Genomic DNA, 12,656 nt, shown 5'->3' on the forward strand with positions numbered 1-12,656 from the left:
CCTAGTAAAAATTAAAAAAAATAAACGTTGATTCAAATATTTGTAAAATTTGTAATTTATTCGTGACTTTCACTTTGATTTGCGGATTTGGGTGTGGTTCTAACCCTCCTATTCAAACCTAACTATCAGCTAACGCATGATGACTTCTTTTATAAATTCGCTAATTTTGTGTATGTGCAAAAATATAGTTTACGAAAAAAAAAATTCGGAAGGATTTTTTCAAACAACGCATTTTATTCAAATATTTCATTCAAAATTCAAATAGTTGTATGTACGTTGGTAATGATTTTGTTATATGTATGTATATAAGTATAATAGTAATCATAATAATAATTGTAATAATAATAATAATAATAATAATGATAATAATATTCTTCTTTTTATTTATAGTTTTGTTTTGTTTTTTTAATTAATTTATTCATTTTTTTTTCATTAAGTATATAATATGAAGTGACTAATTTTCAACAATTTTTTATATGCAATTCTGTTGCTTTCTTCTGATTTCTCCCCTTCTCTTTATCTAGTAAATGTTATGCTTTTTGGTGTGTTTATCATTATTATTTTTAATGTAACTTTTTTAAAACTCTATAACCATAACAACTTTTTCGCTATACATATGCCACTTTGTATTTGTGTGTAAACCGTCGTCGTCTCATTTGCTAGCATTTTCAAGTCTATGCAGTCTATGCAGCATATATTCTCTATTTTACGCATGAACGAACAGTCGCAGTCCGAAGAGAGCCGACTCTAAAGTTAGTAACTTTTTTGATTGATATCTCATACATGATACAAGTTTTAAAGTCAATTTATTCTAACTATGGCTATGGGGCCTTACGGTTTCGGTCCAATTTGGTCAGTAACGGTATGATATACGAGTACGATTCCATTTTGCGTTTTAGTCTCAATTAAAGCATTTTCCCGATCTTGTTTTATTGTTACGTGTATTACAACAGTTGCGTTGAAATTCAAATTTTTCTGCTCTCTTTTTTCTTTGCTTGGTTCTCATTTCACGTGCATGTTGTTTTTACTGTACGTACGGTCCCTTAAATTGGTTAGTAGTGTAAATAGCGCATGAGTGAGTGAGGAGATATGTTTAATATGTGTTTTTTGTGTTTTTTTTTTTTTTTTTTGTTTTTTGTTATTATGTATATAACACTTTGAAATGGGCTTTTGTTTTAGTATTTTGGGTATGTTTTTCGCTTATATTTCTTCTACTAAGTTTGCTTTGGTAAATGTATGGAAGATTATTCATTTTTGAATTCGAATTTATTTGTTTTTTTTTGTAATTTTTTAATATATTTTAATAGTAATTTAGTACCATAAGTCAATTAACAAAATGAAAATGTGAAAAGAATTAGATTTTCGCGTTTACATTTTGTTTATTAGAATTGAATAGTTGTTAGTTTTTATTTGGACTCCTTATTAAGGTAAAATGAGTTTCTATGTTTTCATTACTTAAAATAGTCTAAGTTTATAAAGTGTAATACGTATTTGTTGTTTCAAGTAATTTTTTTTTTTGTATTTTCATACAATACTTTGCGTAATTCTTTTTATCAAGTTCATCGAATATGAATCAAATTTTCAGATAGTTTTTAAGTTGAAACATGCTTTTAGTTTACATCTTTCTTTTATTAGTTCTAGTGTAGTTTAGTTAGTTTTGCTGCATTTATAATAAATTATTGCTTTTTTTATAAATTATCATCTTTTATTTTTACTACCGATGCATTTTTCTCATTTTTCTTGCTTTTTCGTATAGGGTAAATTTTTTGCTTTACATCGGATATAGCAAGTAAGATTAATGGCTGTTTTCTCATTGTTAAGTCATAAATGCTTATAGATTTTTAAGTAGATTAAATACTATCTGCTTGCGCTTTTGCAAAACTTCAACGGGTTTGTATTAATTTTTTTTCACTTTGTACAAATTTCTTCTATCTTTTACAAATTTTCTAATTTGCTAAATTGTTAACAATTGGGCTGTTCACAGTTCAGAAGAAAATGTGTTATGAAATTTCAACGCACAGATTTAGTAACTTTTTTATTACAGCAATCTGTGGTGTTGCTGTTTCTCCATGCAAAATTTATACATGTGCAATGTATATCGTTAAGGGAAATGCAAAAGGCCGTAGCTGACAAAAATTCCAAAATTCACTTGATGCGTTTCATCGAATTACAAGTCACCACATAATTTTATGAAATGTATAGGAAAAATTCCCAAGCATGGGTTTCATTTCTAAAATACAGCCAATTTTATGAAGTGGTTTGACTGTGCCTTTGATTGTGCCTTTTGCTATTATGTAATTTGAAGCCGCCAATTGTCAAAAATTTGAAGACTCACAGCAGAGTTACATAATAGTAACAGGAATCAAAGTTTTCGGCGTAACGCATAGCACTAAGTACGCGTTTCATGTGAATTGCATTGCCGTGAAATATGCGTGCAATTTCGTATGTATCTCACCGCAAAATGTACTCAGTTCATGGCGTGAAAACAACGCGCAACATGCCAGCAACATTTGCTCACACCTATTTAAAATGCACATGTCGTTTGAAATTGAACGAAAACTGAGTGAAGCGCAAGTGAAGTGCATGAGTTCGAATATGTCTTCGCAAAGAGTGTAAGTAAATCTTTTTTATATTTTTTGATTATTCAGAAATACCTTTCTTACCAAAATTTGCCAATTGCATCTTGGGCGATGCTCATTAATTTGACGTTTCTTCTTATGTGACTATCAGTGTTGCTAGCAACATATCACAGCAAGCCAAATGCATATTGCTGGGGAAATTTTGGAAATTGTACGCATTTAGAGTGGAGCATTTTACTTCTATTTGGCCTTTTGATTTCGTAATGAGAAGTGAAAATTTTCAATATTCCTCCAAAAATACCAGTTTTATAACAAATAGGACTGTCATCGTGGTATTTACAAACAACAAAACTATAATGACGCAACGCCATTTGCTATTACAATAATTGCCAATTAATGGCTCTTATATAAATTGAAGTGCCACTACTGAAAATGGCTACTCATCGTCTGATTCTAGAACGTTACCAAATGCTAACGTCAACATTTCGTAACACATTTTGTAACGAACTGCGCATACGCTAAATTAACACTGTACGTCTTCGGAGTTCTACGTTTTTTTTAACTATACTAAGTTTTAAAAGAAAATAGATGTTAAGGAAAATTATCTTGATTCGACAACCAAAAGATAAAGTTTGAATGTACATACATGTGTGCGTTCTCAGAATGAAATACGTTGATTCGCTGATATGAATTCAATACATAGTTTGCAGAAAAACGAGCATCGACGTAAATAAAAATTAAGCAATGCAGCTCTGATGATATGAGGATGTGGAGATGGTGCAACGGTTTCAAGAATGAAAGAGTACATCGTGTATTCGCAGATCGAAGTGGAGAGAGTAATTTCAGAGTAATTCAGCCATCAAGATATTTTCGAGCGCCACAAGAGAGGAAAGTAGCAAAACAGCAAACGCATGTAAACTTCAATTAAAGTTAGGTTAGGTTAGTGTAATTGGAAGTGTAGAAAAAGAGAAGAGAGGCGAATATTAAAGACACTCTCTCCATCGCGATAGACACTACTCTGTAGCAAACTCAACAGCTGATGGTGAGAAAATCTCATAGCACCGACATGCGCAACCTTCTGTATTCCATCAATCGTGTGTGTGTGCGTGTGTATGATACATAGTAGTGTATGTGTTCGCTGAATGCATAATGTGAGCAGTGAAATAGTAAATAAGTGCTAATATCTATGTATATAATAAATGTAACGCCAACTTACTAGTTTTTAAGCTTTATATAAAGGGTTAAACTTTATAATATATGTTTCTAGTGGCTTAATAGTAACGGTATTTTAGTAAGGTTTAATTTTATTTGCAGCTTGCCTTCACTTCGGCGGTCGTGCGTATCGTTAATGCTCTCTTATATTAATTTTCTTTGGTTTAGTTAGCTTTTATTATCCGATTTGGCTTAGCAAATGAGTAGAGTTTTAATAAAGTAATTTTGGAGTTTACTCTGGCTTCTTTTCCAATTAAATCTAAATAGTACAGCTTTTAGCTTTTTGAAAATGTTTCGTTAAAATACTTTTTTGTATGCATTTATATAAATCAACTTAATATTTATGTGTGTGTTTAGGTATATTTTTCTATAGGTTTACTGGTCAAATAAAATGCTTTTGACTATTGCAATTTGAAAAATTATATTATTAATTTTGTTTTTTTTTTGCATTTTGTTTTGTTAAATAAAATTGTAAAGTCTGAAAGAAACACAACATCAGCGTAATTATATTAAATTACGTCATTGAAAGTGTGCTATAGTATGAGAGTTGACCAATCACAGCAATCTTGGTAATGTGGCTTGAAATTTTTCCGTTATTAAGTAGCTTTTTAGCGCTTTTTGTATGTAAGTGTGTGTACGTAAGTAAGCATTTGCGCGCACAGCTGAAAGCTTAAGTTCTGCACTTTATTGAAGTTGCAGCTCTGAATGTTTCAAAGCTATTATAAAAATCACAAGCCTTTTCATGTTGCAGCTTTCGAAGCTGTGAAAGCTTTTTCGATTCAAATTAATTAGATGAAAGCAATTTTTATTGGGCTAGCGGTAAAATGCAAATATGTAAGCTGTGTACTGACAATTTAAAGCACATAAAGAAATACGCTTGTATGGTCATGAATGTGACATTAAGTTGTTATGCGATAAATTAAGAATGGTGAGGTGGATTTGTTACTCAATAATATTGCCCAATACATATATATATATATATATATATGTTTACACATACATACATATGCATGTAACATATGTATGTTGGTGTGCAATTTTGCATTCTTAAAATAAAATTATAATTATTTGATTTTAATAGTAATTAAAAAGAAAAACGCCTATAAAATTGAATAAACACTCTTTACAATTTGATATTTGAGAGAATAGAGGAGCGCGTGAAAAAGACGAAGTCTAACAATTACATTATTTATATCATTAGTTATAGCTTGTGAAAGTATTTAAGAGTTACAATTGTTTGCTATATAATTCATATTTGTTTTGAAGTAACGCTTAGTCTACAACTTTTATGCACTTGTATATAAGTATTTGTTGGTTTGCTATGTGAAAGCTGATTGGCAACACTCATCAATTGCCCGCCTGTTTGTTTCGCTTGGCTTTCATCATTTAACTTAAAATTTACTTCGTTTTTAACTATTTTTTTTTTTTGTTTTTTCGCTAATGTCTCAAGTTTACATTTTTCCTGTCATTTATTAACAATTTTTTAATTTCTTATTTCCTTTTTATTGATATAATTTTTAAATTTTTTATTTATTTTACTTAAAACTATTTCAATCAATCACCTATTTTTCACTACATTTTGGTCGCAATTATTCTTTAAATTAGTTTTTATTTCATATTATTTACTATTTTGCTATTATGTTTTGTTTTTGTTTTTGTTTTTCTATTTCTTGCTTTTTTCTTCTTCTTCTTATTTTCTTGTCACATTTTACACTGGACATTGGAGTGTATCATATTCGAACATTAACGAAACAGCAACAAAAACGAAATACAACAAAAACATTGTAAAACCGAGTCCTCTATTCATTTTCCAACGGAAGCAGGCAATCGACAAAACGACAAAGAGTAACATCATAAAGAGTATCGTTATGGAACAGACCATGCCCACAGAGTTAACCTCAACAGGTGCATCATAGATGATGCCATATATCAGCCAGGGAATAGGCAAACTGTAAGTAGAAAAAGTGGAAAAGCGTAAATATGAATAAAATATTTGAATTCGTTTAACTGTAAAATAATTAATGATGAGCTACAATTTTGTATAAGAGCGATGCCATGACAGGTGAATTTTTTAAAAATTGGTTTATTTGCATAATAAAAATTGAGCGAAAAAATTTTGAAAGAAATTTTATAATTTTGAAATTTATGCAATATTTTGCAAAATTTTGGCATCGAGTTTTTTTTAAATAATATAAAACGTTGCTGTTCTTCTTAATATATTTTTTTTTCATATAATATGTTTTTCTTAAAGTTAAATTATCAAGCCGAAATTGCTTATTAGTATCCTTTTATGTGCATTGGGTTGGGGAATAAGTTCATAACGTTTTTATATTTTCCTTTATTTTACAACGATTTGTTTGCTGTTTGGCAAAGGGTAAGTATTCATTCGATAGAACTCTTTCCGCTCTACAAAATTATGTTAATTGTATTTTTGTGTTATATAATTTTTTATTATTTTTCAGTCTTAGAAATGGAATACCCAGAAGGCATAAATCAATATTTTCGACACCTGCTCTTCTCTGTTTTTCATCGAGGTCAAAAAGCTGCCGAAGTAGCCCGCGATATTTGCGACGTGTAAGGAGAAGACGAGTCATAGGCGAGTATACGGCAAGAAAATGATTTTCAAAGTTTAAAAATGACGACTTTGGCAGCGGAAGGCTTTCTGAACTCGACGAAGAACGTCTCAAATCAATTTTGAAGGAGAACAATCGCTAAACCAGTCGTGAATTGGCGGAAAAAATGAATTGCGATCATATACACCTTCATTCAATGGGATCTACTGAAAAATTGGAAGCCTGGGTGCCTCACAAGTTCAACGAAAAAAAGCAAAGAAAGTCGACTTCAAATTCCTTCTCAGCACCTCGTCCGCCATCGAGCATCACGCGATCATAAACAGCGCTTTTTGTACCGAGTCATCACGGGAGATGAGAATGATGCCTGTACATCAATATGAATCAAAGAACGGAGTGGGCGGCTCCATGAGATACGACAAAGCCGAGAGTCATGCCGAATTTTCATCCAAAGAAGTTTAGTTGATAAGTGTTGGGTAAGACAGCGAGGGCATGGTGCACTGGAAAATGCTCGAAAACAATGCCATGGTCAGCAAGGAGCCCTACATTGCCCAGTTACACCGCGTGGATGAGGCTATTCGACTGAAAACACCTGACCGACTCGGTCAAACCAGACTCCTTCACGACCAAGCCAGGCCACATGTTGCACAAGTCGTGAAAGCTGCATTCCAAGAGCTCAAATGGGACGTCCTTCAGCATTCGCCTTATTCTTCGGACCTTGTACCGGCCGATTATTATCTTTTCCGCTCCTTGTCAAACCATATGAAGGATATAATCTTCAATAACAAAGAGGTCCTTAAAAACTGGCGCAACAACTTCTTTGGCCGAGAGGTGGGAAGATGTTGTAAACAGCAACGGCGAATAAATAATTGATTATTTTATTGTTTTTTGTTTAATTAAAAGTCTTCGGTAAAAACGCTACGAACTTATTCTTCACCCTATTACATCACAAATGCCCAAATTTCTCACAATAGCCGAAGCTGGTACCTCTTACAATAAAATACTTCAATCACTCATAAACCCTTTAATCAGAGAAATTACTCTCAATCCCACTTCCTTTAACATACTGAAGAGGAAGTCAACAATGGATTTATTATGCAAACATTTTAGGAATGGTTGCACCACTGGGTGCTTTCCATAATGTTCCATAAAATGTTTTATTTTTAAGTACAAATATTGCTGAATGGTAGAAGACTAGGTCTTCAAAGTAATACTCGCCAAGATATTTGGCCCGGCTTCTTTGAAGTGTAGGACATTCACAGAGGAGGTGTTCTACCAATTCAATTTCTTCATCTCCATTCTACTGGCCAGGGTGCCATTAGCGCAGTGACCCATTATAACACCTGTGAAGACGCTGTTAGATGATTTGTTGAATCTTAGCAGACATGTTGTCCTTTTAAGATTCAGTTTTGGCCAGAACGCCTTGGGGACTCTGCAGTTAGTAGTCAAAGACCAAGGAAGGTTTCCACGATTACCCTCAGGTCAATCGCAGTGTATAACTCGTTTAGAGGAATGCTTATGTCCTCCATCACTTGCTGAAGATCAAGCTCAGAACCTTTCCTTGTGTGCACTCATCTGCTCTTTCATTTCCTTCACTCCAGATTGGTTGGGGACCCAACAAAGTGTGGTGTTGTGTTGCTGAATAAGCGAGAGTGACCTCATGCATTCTACTATATAACACATTTTGAATTGATGCGCGATGAGGTCAGTGCCTTGATCGCTGTTTGACTATCAACAAAAATGGTAAGGTTTACTGGAGATAAGTCCATTAGTCTAATCGTTTTTGCTGATTTGTCTATAGCGCAGATCTCAGCGTGGAAGACACTACACAATTTGGGAGTGTAAAGGAGCAATTTAAATACAAGACTACACTTCCGTTCCAGTGCCATTGTCTATTTTTGAGCCGTCAGTATAAATATCTGAATTGACTCTGGTCTGCCAATCCTTTCTGTTGGGTATTCGTATTTTATGGTCTTTGTTCTGATCTATCTTAGGAACCAGATAGTCTGTTTCGATGCATTTTGCAGGTGCTCCACAGATAGTAGAACTGATCCATGACCGTGCGTGTTTTATTTTCGGATGTCTCCTTCATTAATCCGGGAAGCAGATTTGGCCGTTATTCCATATGAAGGGTTTTTAAAAATAACAGGTGTTAACTATCGCGATCGAGCGATGATTAACGATTTTTATGGCCGGAATTGGATGGTTTTGATCTGGACAACGTTTATTTTCAACAAGACAACGAAACCATTGATATTTTACGGGAAAAGTTTGCGGACCGTCTTATCTCTCGAAGAGGTGATCACAATTGGCCAACGAGATGTTGTGATTTAACCCCTTGTAACTTTTTCCTTTGAGGCCACATGAAAGAGAAGATCTACGCCAACAGCCCAGTGGCCATTCAAGACCTCAAAGATGGAATACGTGAGGCTATCGATGTCATAGGGCATCCACTTTGCAATTCGGTTATGGAAAATTTCATGAAAAGGATATTGCCCTGTAAGCGTGTTCGTGGTGGTCATTTGCCTGATGTTATTTTCCACTATTAACGGCATACCTTCCTCTTTATAATGGAATAAACATCCGATCATTTATATTAAAAAATAGCATTTTTCTTTGAATATCAAAATAACACCTCTTATTAGAAAACCCTTTACGAGTATATTTATGGATGGAATATGTAGGATGAGAATATGAGGCGTCGATCGGAGCGCATCTGTTATTCCTACACAAGCTAATCGTTGGACTTTCATGAGATTCTTTAGGTAGGATTGTGTCTGCACCGCCTCCCACCACTCGAAAACTCCATAAGTTAAAATTGGTCTGATGGTCGTATTTTACGCCCAGTGGTTGATATACAGTTTCAGACCTCATTTTTTGCCAAATGTTCTCTTACACATAAAAAGGGCATTACAAGGTTTCTTCATCATTTCCTAGGTGTTCCTTTTCCAGGGAAGTTTTGAGTCCAGAATAATGCCAAGATACTTGCCATAGGATTAGTGCTACTCCATCTATGGACAGTAATTGAAAACTTGGTATCTTATGTCTTTAAGTAAGCAGAACTAGTTGGGTCTTGGTTGGGTTAACCACTAGACCGTTTGAGGTCACCCACTTCGAGAGTTCCCTTAACGCGGATAGCATGAGCCCGCTGATAGTCGAGAAAAATTTCCCCGTCATCAGGATGACTACATCGCCCACAACAACATGGCTAACCTAACCTGATGCACGGGCATCAACTGTCTGGTAGTTGGCTAAATGACAATTTAGAGTAATGTTTACAAGCGCGTGGAAACATTTTGCCGAGAGTAAACGTGAAAAAAGAAAATCAGTAATGGGTTTCAAACGTAATAGTGTAATTGCATTATATTTGGCTTGAAAATCAAAATCAGCGATGGTTCGTGAGCTCGAGCACCTTAAAGTAAATCAAGTTTTTGTTTTTCTTCCTATTACTCGTTACAGTGATACTGGTAGCATCACGAAACGTTATGGAGCTGGTCATCAAAAGACTGCCACGTCACGTGAAACAGTTCAAAAACTGAAGAAGCGACTTGAGTGAAGTCCCGACGAAATGCCAATCAAATGGCGCAAGAACTGAAAATATCTGACAGTAGTATCCGCCGCATACTGAAAAATGATCTCAACGTCAAGCCTTACAAGATCCAAAAGGCGTATGATCTCACACCAAAGCAGCAACAAGTCAGACTTGATAGAGCGAAGCAGTTGCTTCGCTTGGCGGAAAACGGCCAATTTCCGAACATTGTGTTTTCTGATCAGAAAATTTTTGAAATTGCGCAATTTGTAAATTCCCAAAACGATAGGATTTATTTGACCGACCGCTCATACAAGAATTTGAGTCATGGATTGGCCAGAAGGAGGTAGCACCCGCCTCAGGTAATGGTTGGTTTTCATCGAGCCTGGTGTCAAGGTAAATGCGAATTATTATCGGGGAAGTATTCTGGAGATTGCTTTGAAGCCGTGAGTAAACAAACATTGCGATAGCAGACCATGGCCGTTTCAACAGGACTCGGCACCGTCTCACAAAGCTCGAGTGAACCAAGAATGGCTAAAAACGAAGTTCCGAACTTTATAACGTCCACACAATGGCTCTCAAATTCACCAGACGCGAATGCGATGGATTATTCTCTTTGGGCCATTTTGGAGCACAAGGTCCGAAATAAGAGATTCTCCAGTGTCGAGGCGCTGAAAAAAGCCATTGTCCGCGAGTGGGCCAAAATATCTGCAAGTCACATTCGGGCTGCTTGCGATTTATTTCTGGACCGTCTCAAGGCCATAGTCAAGGCAAAATGTGTTCATATCGAGCAAAAGTAAGTTTATTCTTAATTTTGTATTATTTTCATAAATTTTTTACTTTGAATTGAATAAAAGTAATTTTCTAAAATAAATTTTTGGCCTTTTCAAATGGTTACACTTCGAGTGCCGGACCCTGTACTCGCCAAGGTAGGTGCAAATCATCCAGTAGCTAGCACGGACGGCCAAGTCTAACCTAAGCTAACGCCAAATTTTAAGGAAATTCCGAACTTCGGTGCCAATATTAAATTATATTTTCTTAAAACAACATAGTACATAGACAGAAGCTACTATGAATTGCGTACCTTACTAAAACTTTGCTTTTATTCAGATGAAACTACTTATGTTGGCAATACCTTCAGGATAGAACAAAACAATGTCATTGCAATGAAAAACCCAGACTCAACTCAGAATAAATGTCAAAAGCATACGAGTTGCATATTAGCAAACTAGACTCATTGGCTGCAGTCATTCCATGGTGGGCTACATTTGAAATCATTTACGAGTGGCCTCAGTGCGTTTAAGTGAAATGAAAACAAGATGAGAACGAATTTTTGCAAAATTCATATACTCATATGCACATCATAATGGAACCACGCAAACGTAGGTAGTGAATGGTATGTAAATAGGTATGCAAGTATGTATATATTTCCTATGTATGAGCGTATGAGCAGGAACATGAATGTGTGCATAGAATACCCGCTACAAATCATCGTACTAATCACACCAACAAGTGCAGAGCAAACTCCTCACACACACATACATTTGTATAGTAGTGGCTTGTCTTACGCATATGAATGGGGTTATACACATGCGTATTGATAAGGGGAAATGTATGCGACAAGGTCACAATTGAGCAGCATACTCGCCTAGACAAAGGTAAACATACTCGTACATATGAATGTGCACGCTCCAACATTTTTGTATATGTATACATTCATACATACAGGTATATAAGTATATGCATCTCAGTTACTACTCGCCATTCAAAATATACGTAGGGGTTTTTAATGTGTGAGTCTCAATTCAAATATGTTCATGACAAGTCGTAACGGAAATGGAAGTTGACATTTGTGGATTGTGTGTTGAGTGTAGTGAGCCAACGCTTGAAGCGACTGCTAAGGGGTCTCGAGAATGGCTATGCGCCTTGTTAATAGAAATAAATTTACAAAAAATAAAACCAAAGTACTAGAACGAGAGGTCAGATAAAATACTAAACACACCGAATTTGAGAAGAATAAAATAGGACTCAAAGGCCTCGGTCAAAATTGATTTCGACTTGCTTGGTGTGGATCGGAAGCTAAGTGTAAAAAGTTTAATTAGCAAATGTAGTACAATTTGAGTTGAGGAAGCCGTTTAAAAGTATATATTATATACACATAGCCTATAAAGTCTGCCTATAAAGTACACCTTACAAATATTTTGAAATTGATTGAAAGCACAATTAAATTTATAGTGGAAAATATGTTTTATTAACATTTTATATCCATATGTAAATATAGCAACCAAAAAGCCTGCCTACAGTTTGTTTCTTTTAATAATATCCTTATTATTATTTTTTTTGCTTTTGCGCACTTTCCGTTATTTATTATTATAATTGCCCATAAGTGAAGGCCGAAAATTAATCTTAAATCACTCTGCCACACAATCATACCTCAAAGAAATGTTACAAAATATCTCGTAATGCATTTTTTTTGTGTTGGGTGATGTTGGGTTCAAAACACTTCTTACGCACTTACAGCGACCGCCGTCTACTATGTCGAGTGGTGTGGCCAGTAAAACAATCCCTCCTCTCCTTCTGGGGAGACACCCTACCCGGGACTACTTTCTGTATTACTCAGAATGGCATCCATAAAAGACTAATTCTATTCACCCACGTCTAGGTTCACTATATTTGTAGCCAGCTTTCGTGCTATAGGCTCGTCTTCTTGTGTCTCTATCTGTGCGGCTTCGCTTTGTTGTACTGCGTTGAGGTTTATCTTTTAAG

General features: G+C 34.9%; 1 protein-coding gene across 1 annotated transcript in view; it reads right to left on the reverse strand.

The window, feature by feature from the left end:
* Positions 1–283: 283 nt before the first annotated feature.
* LOC129247410 (sodium/potassium/calcium exchanger Nckx30C) overlaps positions 284–12,656 on the reverse strand; it is a 179,028-nt gene continuing 166,655 nt past the window's right edge. The window contains exon 6 of the mRNA XM_054886530.1: positions 284–5,740. Within this exon, the coding sequence (XP_054742505.1) occupies positions 5,500–5,740 (241 nt within the window). The 3' untranslated portion in view covers positions 284–5,499. The remainder of the gene's footprint in view (positions 5,741–12,656) is intronic.

Source organism: Anastrepha obliqua, chromosome 5 (genome assembly GCF_027943255.1).
Source record: "Anastrepha obliqua isolate idAnaObli1 chromosome 5, idAnaObli1_1.0, whole genome shotgun sequence".
Taxonomy (NCBI): Eukaryota; Metazoa; Arthropoda; class Insecta; order Diptera; family Tephritidae; genus Anastrepha; species Anastrepha obliqua.